The sequence below is a fragment of the Centroberyx gerrardi genome, chromosome 6 (assembly GCF_048128805.1).
Source record: "Centroberyx gerrardi isolate f3 chromosome 6, fCenGer3.hap1.cur.20231027, whole genome shotgun sequence".
NCBI lineage: Eukaryota > Metazoa > Chordata > Actinopteri > Beryciformes > Berycidae > Centroberyx > Centroberyx gerrardi.
Genome location: NC_136002.1, coordinates 12272058 through 12288771, shown reverse-complemented (window position 1 = coordinate 12288771; position 16714 = coordinate 12272058). Strand labels below are relative to the sequence as shown.

Sequence of the window (16714 nt, the reverse complement as noted above, 5' to 3'; positions counted from 1 at the left end):
CGGATATTCGCAGCATGACGACTTCCCGCATCTTGGATTGGTGGGAACCGGTGGGAACGCCGGACAGAGAGACAGGGGTGTGTATCTTTTCAGAGTTTAAATAATCCAACTTGTTCCACAGCTTTTCCTTAATGTGCGCTGATTTATAATACAAATCTAATTTTGCATTCTTTGCTCATAGCCTTAGGTTGCCCTGCTATGGTCATAGTGTTTTAAGCTTTAAATGTGTTCAGTCACAGCCAAAAAAAAAAAAGTCCCATGTTTAGCTAGGCTACATCTCATATTTAATGCTGTTACAGTCTGCAAAAGCTGTACACAAAATATAGGCTAAAAGTCCAACACAGCAAACCTTGTGAATATTCAAAAGCAGTCCTCTATGTTTTTCTGCAGATCTATTATATGGGCTAAGGTTTTCCAGGTGTGGATTCTAGTCTTTGCATACAGATTCTTGATACCCATTCATTTCCTTCCCCACCCCAGGCACCAACCGCTGATCGATATAATGATTCAATTATCCACTACAATCTGAGGATGAATAAAAGCCCTTGTATAGATTGTGGGTGTACAGAAGACATTGTACTTAATCACATTCCTCCGAGTTTGAAACGCAAAGATGAGAGATTTTTTGGGGGGGCTTTTCACGTTTCAGTCAGGGCAAATTCCATTTTGCTGCATTTACATTGCAGGGAAAGAGGAGGAGGAGGACGAAGCCCAGTGCTAAAGGCAGATGAATATGTCACAGCCCTTCTCCATGCTGACAAAGTAACACAGAGACAACCACTGTCTCGCTCTGAATTCCCCATGAGTTCCACTACAGCTTCCACAGTTCCACTGTCACATGCTCTCTCTGCCTCTGTCTCTCTCTCTCTCTGTCTCTCTCTCTCTCTCTCTCTCTCCTCATTGGAGCTAATCACTATAGCTTTAATAACCTAGATATTCTGGGAAAAGACTGACATATGAATGCATCTTTTCGGTGTGTTACTCGTCATGCACTGGGTCTTGTGAATGACTTCCTTTAAGGATAATTCCTCTTTTTTCCCCCTGTGATATTGAGATTTCTTTGGCCTGAGAGTATAAAAACAGGGGGAAGCTGGAATGCATCGTTTGGTTTGGATGTTAATAGCTGTGAAACATCAGCAGAATTTACCCATAGGGATTGAAGGAAGTCTAATGGTTGATAGTGTCTGATATACCCTCGGAAGTTATTTTTTTCAGGTGTTGGATCAGTGGAGACAGTGTTTATTCAACTTCTGTGGTCACATGGTGCTGGTGAGCAGAGGGCAGAAACAGGTTTCAATTTGTGAATGATAAAAGGACTCTTATTTTGTATGAAACAAAGCATTATTGTAGACTCAAGTGATTTCAAAAAATTTGAAAAATGTCACAATTGCCCCCCCTCTCCCGCATGCGGGACCGTCATGTTTTGCAGCCAAGTTTTGTTCAAACCCACAGAGCTTTATTTTAAATTCTAGTCAAGATCCCATGGTTTCCAAAGATACCAAATATGTCATGCTGAATTACAGGGACATGTGTATAAAATGGTGCACAAACATTTTTTCCATTTGATGTAATGATGCAGCCATAAAAAAATGGTGCCTTGGGTTTGAATATTTCACTCAATATAAGCGTGCTATAGCTTCAGTGAAGCGTTGGAACGAGCAGGTGCAGAATATGTGTACGACATTGTCAAACAGTATGGAAAAAAAAAAAAAGTCGAACTTTGACGCTACTTAAGAGGAAAATTAAGGGGAAACCCAGGGTGCAAGGGGCTAAAGTAGTATTTGTGATGGCTGCATTTTGCTAATAATTGTGCATTAATCACCAGAAAACCCAACCATTCATTTCAGTTTCACCTGGGTTTTGGACTACACTCAGACCAAAGAAACATCTGAAAAATAAAAATAAAAATAAAAAAACAAACAGTATGTATCATTTAACGTTCTACGTCCCATTATAGTATGGCTTGTATGCTTCAAAGAAATCAGGATATATACTTGGACAAGCAGGCATAATAACCATAAATACCAAGAAACTGCCATTACTGAGTGTGAAACTACTATTACTGAGTGTACAAGTGATTTGGATTGAGCCTATTGTTTTTTGTTTGTTTTCAGCTATGGCCACTCAGTATAGCCATTTAATAGAGTGCACAGAGGCCCTTGTGTTACAACAGTACATAAGCATTAGAGAAGTGGCACATGACTCTTTTCAGTCACACAACAGCCTGTAACTGCTTACAATGTATTTCATGCATCTTGTTCTGCTCATTACAACAACTCACTCTAACTATTTCTGTTCAGTATAAATTCCTGGTTGTAAACTGGACCATTGCACCGCTGATCACTTGCTGCACTTCCCTCTACAGCTGCAGCCATGCTTCTCAAACACACAGCTATGAATAGTGAATATAGGCTATATACTATCACTTTGGACTGTATGTGAGATGATGTTGTCCCTGTATCATGTGTGTGAGTACGAGCTGTGTAACTGATCAGTGCTGTGTGAATTTTGCACCAGTGTCACTAAAACAAATTCCTGTGCATTTATCGTATTTGCTGATTAAGTAATTCTGATTCTAATATTAGGCTCCGGCCACGCAGTTTCCTCCTGCAGTTCCCCTGCTGGCCACAGGAAGGCACTCTATGCCATTACTATGCCTTTGCTCTAATCCAATCTGAAGGCACTGTAGCATAGTCTATGGGTGAGCAAATTAGTCAGTTTAGGAGAGCCAATGGCTCTACATTTGGCAGTGCAAAGCTCCTTTACTGGGACATTGGTTCTTAATCCTCACATAACTCTGATCATTACAACTGATGAGAGAGGGGTAGGGAGACAGAGAGCGAGAGGAGATGGAGAGAGCCAGACCTTGACAACACCATCTGAGATGCACCCACTCCTCCACTGCCTTAACAACACACCCACATCCCCACCTAATCAGACACATAACCTCCAAATCTTCAGGCTGAGTTGGTGTCAGTCGTGACGACTGGAAAAGCAGTTTTGGATGAGACTTCATGGCATAAGATGGTTGGTGAAATTCAACACTAGCAGCACGATTATGATTTTGAAGCTGCTAGATAGTTCTCAGTGTTTCTATTGCCTGATGCAATGTCTCTCTTTGTTTCAGTATATTATAAAGATATTGCCATTTCAACTAATAAGCAGGAAACAATATCTAATTCAATATCCAGCCCTACCTGTTTAAGTGAAACACCACTCAGTTTATGAGTTCATGTACGTGGAAGACAGCCCCATCAATATTTCTGAACATGAGTAACTCTCTTCCAAAGCCAGAAACCAGGGTATCACTTTATTTTGATAGTCCACTGTAGACTCTCAATGTGTCATTAGATATTCAACAGTGTATCAGATGGCTGACAACAAGAATTGTTTCAGACTATCCGCTAGATATTTTCAGTTGACTATCAACAAATGTTCAACAAACTATGTAATTTAGATCAACTAACTATAAGTTGATTGTCAAGCACACCAGCTCAAATTTCTATCAATAGACTGTTGGTAGACTGTCAACTTTGCTTAAGGTTAGGATTAAGTTTAAGCACAAAATAGGTTAGGGTTAGGTTTAAGGTTAGCCATAAAAAACTTGGTTAAAGTCAGGGTTATAGGACAGGGAGTCAATTAACTCATGAGACAGTTCCATGTGTAGGAATGTGTTTCTCCCTAGCTGATAGTCAACAGATAGTTAAGACTGACTGACTCCATAGACAATCAATGGGAGACTCTCTATGGAGCTCCACATTTTACATGCCGGTGAAATCATGTTGGGCTCTGTCTGTCTTTTGGGGTTAGGGTTAGGGTTTTTCATGTTCAGACAAACATAAACTGGACTGTCTCGGACCATAGAAATATGAATTCTTGAATGGGCCAGTATTGCCTGTTACATGACCCCGGCTCTAGGCCTTTTAGCGGCACACAGTGTTGTGATAAGCAGGCCCACAGACTGGCCCAATCACCGTAAGTCCATAATGCTTATCTGAGATTTGCTGAATCTGTTAGCATTTCCGTGTGATATCGGATGCAGTGTAATTACAGCAGAGGCATGACAGAGCTGGATGAGCGGCAAGTGGGGATTACAGTGAGGCGGGTCATAATGATCCGGCAGGCCACATGTTTCTGTGGCAGATCTCATTTCGGCATCCAGTCTGCCATATTGTTTTATTAGGGGAGCGGTTGGGGTCAAATCACTTTCAATTCAGTACGCTCAAATTTTTAAAGTCAAATTCCTTGGTTAGTAATGGAGTATTCATTCTCATTTATTTGAGCCGAGATAAGATATATGAACATTTATAAGATGTTTTTTTTTTTCTGTTTTGGGATTTTACAGAAAATCGACTTGCGGATGCAGATGGAGGCCGAGAAGGGGATTCCGCCTGTTTCTTTTTGATCTACACAAATTCATAAACAGCTCATATTTATCATTTAAAATGCAAAACGGAATAATAAAAAAGTACAAGAAGTGCAGAAAAGCTATCTGAACGTAATGATAGAATGACTCCAGAAGTGAATCCGAACTCGAAACTCTTGTTTATTTTCTGTCTGTGTTTTTTTCCCTCCTTCTTCTCCTTCGTCTTCTTCTTCGTCTCCCTGCATCGGCGTACCATGGAGTGACATACTGTTAGTCTGTTCCCCGTAACAAGCTGCTTCTATATCTCTCCCTCTGCCAGAACTGTCAACTTCCTAACAAGGTGTACACATTCACAGCTGCTGCTGCAGGAGAGCAGCCTAAATGAGGAGAGCCTGGCTGAGATGAGAGGGACTAGCGAGACAACAGGTGCGTGCGAGGCGACCGGGAACATCGCTGCTCATCCAGTCGCACCGCGCTGCATGTTCTCAGCCATATAAAAGACAGCTGCTTTTGATTTTTTTTTTTTAGATCAATTACTTGTAACTGTACGGCGTCTCTCACTGCTTAGACATGCGGGAGTATGACTAAGGATGGCTCATGCTAGTCTCGCAGGCTATTCGCGCTTACGCCCCCCCCCTCCCGTGGCGGTAGTGCTCCCTCTCAGCAGTGTATCTGTTGCCGTTTGTTCATTCATAGGAAAAGCATTAGTGACACGTAGATGAGTCACGGAGGCTAGCGTCTAAACAGGCCGCGCTGGGAGTCAGGAACCCTGCCACCCCTTCTGCTCCTTGCCTCCAGGCACTCCTCATACCCTTACCAGTCTCCCTGGTTACACACACACACACGGATGGACACACACACACACACACGCATGCACACATACACACACATATACCATCTGTGTTTGCTCAGATGCCATGGATCCCACCAGATGCGTTGGGTGCCACAGAGCAGATGTTGCTGTAGTAGCGGGCATGAGAGCGGTGGCTGGTGGTGGCCGTCCTCGTCTCTGAGGTGCTGTTAGGGTGCTGTTCTGTTAGGGTGCTGCTCTGTTAGGGTGCTGTTATGTAGCAGGATCAGTTAAATTCACTGGCTCTCATACTCAAGGATGGTTAGGGTAAGGTTTAGGGTTAGGGTTAGTAACTAACTAACTACTCCTGTTACTGTAATTTAACAGCTTCGCGTGTAATATTTGTATTTTTTGAAATAATTAATTTTACTTTTAATCAAGTATGTTTTGACTTAAGTATTGTAATTTGCTACATTTTAAATCACATCCATTACAGTCTAAATGTAGTGTCTCCAAAAGAATTAAGTCATAAAATGGCCAAATGTGGAGCCTTTCACAGTGAACAGTCAGTCAGCCGAGATGAGAAGAGTAATCTGGCTTTACTTTATTTTGTAATTTTTTTTCTTGGTTTGTTTTTTTCCGGTTAAAAGAATCTAGAAGTCTGACCTCTCAAATTTTTAGACTTGCATGATCAATATGTTTTCTTTTGTAAAAAGTCACTTGGTAACTTTAATCTGAGTAAATTTTAAATTAGCTACCTTTTACTTTTGCTAAGTAGATTTTTACACCAGTAATTTTACCTCTGCTTAAGTATAATTTCAGCAAAGTAACAATACTTGAGTAGGATATTTTGGTATTTCCCACTCCTGCTTACACTTATTCACTCCAAGACCCAAATCAGAAGTGGAATCTTTCACCCATCTGTGTTGATGGACCCATTGGCCCAGGTTTTACCTGTGGCATTCAAGTTACAGACGCTTTTCTAACCTGCAATCATTAAAAAAAGACAAAAATTATGTCTACTTGTATGATGTTAACTTGGGTATTAACAGAAATCAGTTTTAGCTTTTGCACTGATTTTTACATCAAAGTGACTTCTTTCTTGGCTTGGGTTTGGTTTTAAGCAAAAACCAGCAGTAACAGTGCAGAAACAGTAGTAATTGTATGTAAGAACCTATTTAAACAAAACTCTCGGATCCCAACCCAGAGACAGCAGCGTTTAATGAACGGTAAAGGGAGGCAATTTAGGGATCTTTGCTTTGACTTCACTATGGGAAGCTCGACATATTTTGGCCTGATGGTGTTAATTGTGGAGTAGGCAGATGGAGCAGGTGTGTTTGTTTGTAGGTGTGTGTGTATGTGTGTGTGTGTGTGTGTGCGTGTCTATGTCACACTCCCCCTGTGACTCCCCAAGGGTATATCGGGTGCAACACCTGGAGTTTGTTTCCTCATTAGGATCGGCATCTCCAAGGTGATAGCCAATTAGAAAAGCTGAACTTGGCTCTTAGGACTGATGAGTGGATAGAGATCAGATACACTTCATTTTTCACAGGCAAATTGCTTTCACAAACATATCTGCAGAGCTCCTTGGAAAAGTAAACCTACTGCATCCCATTTTTTTGTTAATAAAATAAAGTAAATCAGGGTTCGGGTTTTCCTCATGCTGTGTACCATACTTCCTTTCTCCCACAGCAGAGCAGAATCGCACTCTGAAGTAATATTGTCATGGAGGCTGCTGTACCGACTCACCTTGCGGTGTGGTATTGAGTCTCCTTTGCGCTTGACTGTGTCCCTCTGTGCTTACAGCTATCTATCAGTTTCATAGCATGCAATCTGCATCCTCACAACCTCCCACTACCCGCCCACCAGTGCTGTATCCGTTGTGTTTCGTGTGCTGTGTGCGTGTGCGTGAGCGTGCACGCAACACATGAGTGCATTGTGTTTTTGCAAAGCCTGAAGTGTGTACGTGTCCCCCCCCCCCCCCCGTAACGAAAGAGGAGGGGAGCTCCCGGGCAAGGCGAGCGTAGAGGGTGCTTGTCCCCCTGGCTGGGTGCTACTCAGAGAGAGAGGGTGGGTGGGGGGTAAGGACTTTAAGGGTGGTAGTGCGGTGGTAGGAAGGACTGAAGGACTGAACGAAGGCAGGAAAGGGAAGGGAGGGGGTGAAAGGAGGAGGGGAGGGTGGGGGGGCTTCTTCATACATTTTTATGACCACATAGATAAGGTCAGTAGTGTGCCATCGTTACTAGGCAACACTGCGACCCTGAGTTGGATTGAGTTGTGAAGCTGAGAAGTCAGATATTCTTATTACAACAGCCCCGCTTCGGTTCTGCTGTGTGCATTTGTTAACAAGCAGCCTGTCTCCGTGTGCCGCGGTCAGTGTCAAGGCTGGGAGGCTGCTTTAACTGGCCGATTAACTGATTAGAAAGGCCATTGATTGGGGTTATTACATTGTTATAAGCCGTGTGCGTGACATTACCGATATCCGCGCCCCGTTTCGGATACGTGGCGATGATAACGGCGGTGAAAAATGACGGCGGTGCGTTTGATTATATATTTTTAATGATCCGGTGCATGTGGGGATACACTAGACTCTGTGGGTGTATTGATTTTTGCAGTTTTCAAGCAGAGAATGGAGGAGATGGAGACCAGGCGCATATGCAGCCAGAGAACAAATCACCAAAACCCGCCCTTCTCTCCCTCCTTTCACTTACAGTCTGCCTCCTTCACTCTCTTCCCTCTCCCTCTCCCTCTCTCTCTGTTCTGTCTCCCCCTTTTCTATCACCCCCTCAGCTCTCCATTCTCACTTCCTTATTTTCGCCACTCCTCCTCCAGCTCTCTTTCATTCCTTTTTTTCCTCTCTCTCTCTCCTCCTTTCTCTCTCTCTCTCTCTCTCTCTCTCCCCTGCTTCCCCTCTCTCCTCCCATTCTGTCCCCTTCAGCGTCCTAGTTTAGCACGTCAAGGTTGGCTACAGATATGCTCCTCTGTGCCTTGGGGCTAACCAATGGGAAGCTGGCTGGGGTTGCTGTAGCAGGCTGGGGTGTTGGTGTCATGAAATGAGAGAGGGATAGAGAGAGAGAGAGAGAGAGAGAGAGAGAGTGATGGGAAAAAGGTTACTATAGTGCATGTTCTGCTGTCCATTCTGCAGAACGGATTTGAAGTCTGTGAAATATCTGGAAATATGATGTAAAATGACATAGGGACTATTAAGCTTCTGATGACATGGAGTTGATTTGGAATCTGTTTGCAGATATGACAACAACTTACCAGATAACACATACATACACATTTAGTGGATGTCTAACAGTACCATGAGGGCATTTTTGGCCTGGCTGGCCCCCCATACCTCTAACAACTGATGGTATTAGTCCCATGATCTACTGACCTATACAGAAACACACATCCTCATTAGTATTTTATCATTAGCCCGTCTGACATATTAACTTCTTACATCTTGCTGTCCTTTACACAGTTGGCACATCCCCAAGTTAAAGTGCCCTCCCCTCTCATATAACAGTCCTAATTTATAGAGCACGCATGTGTCTCGATGCTGACTGACCCAAGTGTGTCTTTATCCCGCTGGGAGCAGTAGAAGGTAAGAGGACACCGCCCTGAACTGTGTTTGGGAGTCGCATCGCTCTTGCCCAGCCAACATGTAACCTTATACACACTTCTATCAGGAGCCACGAGCGCGGCTTGTCTCTTATCAACGTCATTGTCTCAGCAAACAAAGGGGATCATTATACCGGTGCTGGGACTGTTTCTATTCTGAGTTAATGGGTCGCATAGTGTAAGGCAACCTGATCCTCCTCTGGGTGACGAAGGAGCGGGCCGAGGGCTGACATTTTGCTGATGATAGGCCAGTCTGTGTTTTGTTGTAAGAGACACTGGGCTTCACAGGAGTTGTCAAAACAAGAGGCCCCGTCCTGAGGGATTACCCAGCCTGTGTGCACACACACGCCAGGGACAGGGTCGGCAAGAGGGATGGGGAGGGAGGGGGGGTGGGGCCTGTGTGTGTGTGTGTGTGTGTGTGAGTGTGTGCCCTGCCAAGAGGAAGGTGCTCCATAGAAATACAGACACAACTGGTTCTTCCTATCTAGTTCTTCGCATCAGTATTATTCTTGAATGACCATAGACGACAATAGTATTAAAATCTGGTTCAAAAGAATCACAAGGATCTTGATTTAGCTCATATTGTAAAGTGATATGACCACTTTTGAGATAGCTGAAGTGCATTGTGTATTGTTGCCTAGTTCTGCTCTGAATAGTAGGCAACTTAGCTCCAATGATTTGTTTATGCTAATATCACAGTATCTCATCCGTAAATTGTACATCAGATAGAGCAGCTATACAACTGTACAAGATACTAGGAGGGTATCGCGTTACAAAGTAATGCATTACTGTAATCACATTACTGTTTCCTGTAACGGAGTAAAGTAAGGCGTTACTGTTCCAATTTCAGTAATCACATTAGTTACTGATCTAACAGATTGGTTGTTACTTGCATTACATTCTTTAGCCTTTTTAACAAAGAGCCAACAAAGTGGTAGTAAATACAACTCGGAAAGTTGGAATTTAATGCTGTAGGCTTTATCTTTATTAAAAACCTTAAAAGAAAGATGTTGTGTCATTATTTAGACTGCTTCTGCTGGTATTGTGGTCTTAGGTCGACAATATTTATTGGCCAAATGAACGCTAGTAAGTCTTGCACACCATAATGTCTTCCATGTTACTGCAGCATCCATGATGAAACTGGCAAGAAGATGAACCACAACAAGCACAGATCTCATGCCAATGTGAGTATGACAGTATGAGAAGTCATGACCTTGAATGTGCAGTGTTGGTGAATCGTCTCATATGGGCTCCGCTGTTGTCTGCCTACCCCCTTGTAAACACACACAGGCATGGAGGCACACACACGCACACACACACACACACACACACGGCCACACAGCAAGGCCAAGACTGTCTGCAGTGGCCCAGGGGCCTCATTGTCACATCCACTTACCACTGTTTAGGCATCATGCTGGGGGGCTAAAATGAACTACACCCGTTTCCACCCACTACCCCCACAGTAAACCCAAACCACTCTCAGATCCACTCTGGTCATATTCAAAATGTGGCTGGGGAGAGACTGAATATGCTGTTTGGTTCATATAGTTCAGTGCTTATATTAAATATGCGTGCTTGTATGATACACACTTTGAGCTACTGGTCTAAATATTTTCATACATGTCCTGTGTAGGAATTATTTGCACGGGGATATACTGCAAACATGTATTAACAACTGTGCAGATTATATTGCTTGTTTTTATCCTTTGTAAAGTGCTTTGAGAGTTCAGTTAGAATACTAGAAACATGAAAATTGAAGCATAATATGTAAGTTAAATTAACGTCCATTTTCCCTATCGAGGTCATATATCAGTTCCAAAACATTTGCGCCTGTCCTACATGGCTGTATTGTATATAATCTTTTAAGAGCTAGCATTGTATAGCTCAGCCCATCAGTCACAGGGTCAAGGCTCTCGCTGACAGGGTGCAAATCAAGATATTGTCTTTCACATTGCAAGTAAGGCAGTCCAATTGTACAGCTGTCCGCCTGGTGTAAGTGATAAACACAAGCACCTGTTTTCCACATGAATGCACCGCCTGTTTAAATCCACCACCAACAGCAACATTTCATCTATATGCATCATCAAGCACAACTGCATTTGATCTTTGGTATCACCAAAATTACAACTACAAAGCACTTTCTAATATTGCACTAACATATTGATGCTAAAAATCATGTGTTTTTTTTTTAGATTTGATTTCAATTTCTTGAGTCTATATTGAGTTCTAGTTAGTTTTTGTGTTGTTATTTATTATCTGAAGGATCCTCTTACAAGCATTACATTGCACCTTGGTGCACATGGCAAAAAAAGCTTGGTCTTGAAGGTTACCATCCACTCACACATTCCCCCATAGAGAGGGATATTTTTGAATACAGCGGGGAAGGAGGTAATTATTTTCTTAATTATGGTTTTTAAGGTGAAAGGACAATTTACCCCCTGCTAACCACATATCAGACACTATATAGGGATCAAACATCAGAGTCATACATACTGTATATCATTAAGGCCCATATTATTGTGACTTTTCTCAGCCTATAGTATCATAACCGTGCTCAGATGAGGTTGATGACCTGTCATTTGGTCCATGTAAGGTCATTTGGTCAGTGTTGCTGTTACTCTTTATGCTTGTTTGCTGTCAAACACATACGGTGAGACTGTGTTTATACTGGGCAACTCCCAGGTATGAGTGTGTATGTACTGTATATATGTGGCCCCCTTTAAACATCATCCTGGCTGCTGCTGTGAACAGAGCCATCGGTCTACCTCCCTGGGTAAGTAAGGGTTAAAAATGGCACCAAGCTTGATGGAGCTGCAGAGTTCCATCTGTGCTTAGAGCAGTTTTGTGATAGTTAACATTGCAGTTTTCACATCCCACGTAAACTAATATAACCCTTTCGGATTTGCATTTCTTTTCCCATTCAAATAAGGCTTTTCAAAATTTTAATTTCAGCTACCCGTAAAGCTCTGTTTGATGAGCTAGATTATACCGAAACCTCATTTCTCCCCAAAATGTCAGATGGAACCTGCTAATTCCATGGATTCCTTCTTCCGAACCTTTGATCCCTTGAACTCATAGCCTGATCATTTTTTGTTTACTCTTTGGGCTTTATGTTTGTCTTTGCAGGCTGCTAATGTCGCCTTCAGCTACAATAAATCTTCTATCATTTAATGTAGCTGAAGGCTAAACCAAGAGAAACCAATACCAACTTGGTTGATTACTACACACACACACACACACACACACACCTGTACTCCTTGTACTTTACAGAAAAAGTAAAGTAAAAATACTCTGGTGCCCTTGAGCAAGGCACTTAACCCCCAATTTCTCCAGTGGAGTGCAGTAGCCAGCAGCAGGTGAAGACTGTGGTTGAACTGGGCAGCTCCCAGGTGTGAATGTACACAGCTGCAGCCTATACATGTGAAACAGAAAAACAGAACTGAGCAAACCTTGCCTAGATAAACAAAGGTTCAAAACATTTGTGGCCAGGCACTGTATAGCATCCTCCCTCTTAAATGTTCATATCTCACAGTCTGTCTCTGCTAATGAACTTCCATGCTCGTCCATGCCAAGAATCCAGCGCTGGAAGACCAGTGCTCCTAATCCACTGTAAATGACAGGCAGGATCACTGACCCACTGCCCTCATTCACCCATGTTGCTTCTCAGACCGCAGAGACACGATGGAGTTCATCCCATGGCTTGATTGTTTACTTTGGTAAAAAAACAAACAAAAAAACAGGTACATAACATTCACCACATTTCATAAATAGAATAATCAGTTAAACATCTATCCAGCACTATTTCAAAAAGATGAAATCTGTCATTTAATTCTGGCCTTCGCTGAATAACTCATTGAGCAGAGGTCAGAAAAAAGGAGAGCCATATCATTTTTAAGGCGGGCTAGAACAGCGTGTTCTGGGACAGAGTTCAGTAATGCAGTGCAGTCAATGCAGCAGACGAAGACGCAGGCAGGCAGGGAGGCAGGCAGTTAGACAGGTGGGCAGACAGGCAAACGCACAGGAAGACAGATCGACAGAACATGGGACAGACAGACAGACGGAAGATAGACAGACGGACAAATGAGCTGTGCCTGCGCTCAGAACCAGGAAAAGGTCAAGTCCTCCTACGGCACCACGCCTCCTTCCTTCCCTTTCCTTAGCTAAAAGACAGAGATCAGAGTAATTACTGCTTACACACACACACACACACACACACACACACACACACACACACATATACACACATTCATGCATGTGCACTTGAATGGCATAGGCTATTTATATCCATGTGAATAAAACAATATACAGGGGGACATACAGATGCAAATGGAAAAATTTTTTGGCCCTGCCTGATACACACACACACACACACACACACACACACACACACACACACACACACACACACTAACACACACAAATACAACCACATCAGTAGCCAAGCAGAATCTTTTAATATATCTAACAGTATTTTGTATTTTTATTTTTTGTTTGTACACATATTGTAGATGTTCTGTGACACCAGTCCCATGTGATAAGGAGAGAAAATTAGCGTCCTGGGGTAAATAAATGTGTTTTCTCTTTCAGTATTCTGTCATGTGGAATACAAAAAGAAATGCAGACTGCCCTGCTGGTTATTTCGCATTCTCTCTAACCCCGTTCTGTGCTCAGGCCCACAGGCTTCCACCGCCTAGTACAGCTACACTCTTGACTTCAAGGCAGGCATTAAAATGGAGGGGTGGTGGTGTTGGTGGGTGGATTATGGGGTTGAGGGAGGCGGTATGGCGCGTGTGTGTGTGTGTGTGTGTGTGTGTGTGTGTGTGTGTGTGTGTGCGTTTGGGGTGGGGGATGCGTTAGTTTAACCCTCTATTCACTGTAACCACTGACAAAATGTTGCCTTTTCTTTCTATTTTTCTTTTCAGTGAATCAATCAGTGAATCACTTCAATCAATGTATCATTGTGATTCAACTAAACACTCATTTTTATTTTTATTTTGACTCTATTTTCCTTTCCACGCACTCAAACGAGCACAGAAATAGGCGTCATTGGATGTCCTTGTAGATCTCCATTCCTAAAGGGAAACTCTCCTCAGTCCTTATCCATATGTAAAATACGCCATTGGCTAGATTCAAACCAAATCTTGCATAAAATATGCTTAGCGCACCTGCACACCCATAGAAGCAACGCGCACAGACGGCGCTTTCTGTTTGAGCCAGTATATCTCCGTGCGTAAAAAATGTTCAATCCTAGGTGCCTTGGCGCGTCAGGTGCGGCTCATTTCCTTAATGCAAATGCGCCAGTCACCGTGTGCTCTCTCACACTCTCACCTCCAGCAGTGCCTTGCCCTCAGGACCGATCGGCAACCGCCTCTGCTCCTTTAAGGCAATGAGGAATTAAAGCGTCTGCAGGGGCAGGGGAGAGGGTTATTCTGTGTAATGCTCAGAGAGTCGGTGTGGTGCGATTAGAGAGCGGCAGCGGGGAAGATGCGCTTGCTCGCCTCTTGCTGGACGCACAGAGGCGGTGAAGATGATCTGACTTTGGAGTCTCAGAACAAAATCTGTTTTTCATTCTTACTGAGCCACCCTCTCCCCCCTGTTTGCTTCTTTGCTATTTTAGTTATTTTCATTTTCTAATATTTTAATCTATTTTTTTCCCCCAAGGATGATTCGTCATTCAATCTTTTATCTAGGATTTCGGAGCATTTAACATTATTATTTTTTTTAGATTTAGTTTAGCCAGTTTTGTCATTCGGACATTTTTTTTAGGAGCTGCTAATACACTGCTCTGACTCAGCATCACACCTGGGCTTCACCCCTTCAGCATCCCTTTGAATAACAGGGAGAAGCAGCAAGACGCGGAGCAGAGGAGAGTCTGAGCACAGCTCTCCCCAAGACAATCACAGAGGCGCATATATGTTCCGAGCGCAAAGAGAGGGCTCGGGAAAAAGAGAAAAGAGTGTAACAACAAAGTAGGAAGGTGATATTAAAAGTAGAGACTTGGACCGGTTTCCATCAAGACAGTGGCAAATGTTTAACCTTAGCCTAAGCGCACAGAAGAGAAACCCAGGGAGGCACCGGTCGGAGGAAGAAGAGAAAGCATAGCTTGGGGGGGATTGAACGGAGCAGGGCATGTGGATATTGGCTTTTATCTTTTTCCAGAGCATCTTGAATGGTAAGTTTCCGGCTCTTTTTTTTTTTTTTTTTTTTTTTTTTTTAGTGCTCATTACCTATTCCAGAAGGCAAATCACTGGTAGACAGCCAAGTGACTGAAGAGGGAGGATGGAGGTCACCTGTGTCCCACATGAAATGGATTTTATATGCTTGTCAAAAGGCTGACACCCTTGATAGAGGGAGAGAGACGGGCGAGGCATGAACTGCGTTTTAAATCGTTTAGGCTCTCCTAAGCATTAAAGACACATTCCTGGCCTTAAGATAGACATCCTCAGCCAAATGAAATAAAATGGATAAATTAGGTTTGTTTGGGCCTGTATTTAATTGCTTGATTGGCATTATTTGTGGGAGGTTTGGTTAGATATGACCTTATAGGTTAAAGTCTTAATTGCTTATTTGCATCCAATGCATGTAAATTATTTCTGTTTTTTTTTATTTGATGCCCAATGATACTTCTTCTGTCACAACCTTGTTCCACTGTGGCCCTTAGTAATAAGTGACGTATTTGATATAATGGACATTTGGTTTAACCCCTTTCCCCTCCCCCACAGTGAGCATATTTTTCAAGTTCAAAGTAGCCTAAATGAATACAGCACATAAGAAGGATCAAATGATGCACACATTTAAGTGTCAGAAAATGGTATTTTCATTAACATACATTTGGAGTAAAATATTCTGTTATTTTTATGGCTCTATCTGAATGTTTGCAACATCTCACCGTTTAATGTGATCATCACAAATTTGACTACAGCTTTATGTTCATTGCATTGAAGTATAGATTATAGAGGGAAAAAAAGCACCACAAGTAAACATTGTTTATGTCAGTAATTAAAAGAAAACCCTGCAATTTGGACCAGAAAGATTCAGCAGAGGCCAGGCATATTCCGTAAAATGTTCTAATTCAGAATGCAAAAGGTATTTCACAAAATTCACCAAGAAAAACGTGAAATAAATTTTCCATTCAAATAGCTATAGCCTCATTCTCCATTCAAATACTGTATTCAAACACCTAGATTTGGTTGTTCATTTTGTGTGTGTGTGTGTGTGTGTGTGTTTGTACACGTGTATTTGTGTGAGTGCATGTGTGTCAGCGCACACATGCATGTGGTTGACACTGAATGCATGTGCACGTGCACGCGCACTTGCGTGCACGTGTATTTGTGTGCAGAATTTGTGTGCTCATATATCTATAATCAACTAGCAGAAAATTGATACAGTTTATTGCATTCACAGGATCAAAATAAGCATTTATTGGCCAGAGTCCCTTCTACAGGGAGGGATTATGGCTGGCTGGGTGTATATGAAAAGGGGGAAAGAAAAAGGGAGAGTCGAAGAAGGAGAGAACAGGGAGGCTGGAAGAGGGGAGAAGGAAAGAAAATGGAAACATGTCTCTAAGAAAATCACAACGGGGCGACACAATGGGGATTGTTCAGATATTGAGGCAAAATCAAACCCACAATTGGTTATGTTTGTATCAAAGGGCCAAGCGAGCTGAATTCACAAAGCAAAAATTGGGGAAGTGAGGATTTAGAGGTATGAATACATTTTGCCACGTCGAGGGGCAGTTATATGATTTGGTGCACCCACAGTGATGTGATATGGTGTGTCCCCAAAATGGATTTTTCCTCCTGGCCTGGATGATAAAATAAGGCTTCGAAATGGATTTTTGTTTCTGTGTCGTCTCTTTTTCATTGCTGAGGCAACCCTCAGTCAGCGCAGTTTATTGACATTCGACTCCATATAAAATGGTATCTCCCTCAGCCCAGCTTTGCTGAAAC

The 16714-nt window shown here is 42.7% G+C and overlaps 1 protein-coding gene across 1 annotated transcript in view; it reads left to right on the top strand.

Moving 5' to 3' along the window:
* The first annotated feature begins 14856 nt into the window (after nt 1-14856).
* The window catches only part of dscamb (Down syndrome cell adhesion molecule b), a 122989-nt gene continuing 121131 nt past the window's right edge, over nt 14857-16714 (top strand). The window contains exon 1 of the mRNA XM_078284039.1: nt 14857-14937. Coding sequence (XP_078140165.1) covers nt 14895-14937 — 43 coding nt within the window. The 5' untranslated portion in view covers nt 14857-14894. The remainder of the gene's footprint in view (nt 14938-16714) is intronic.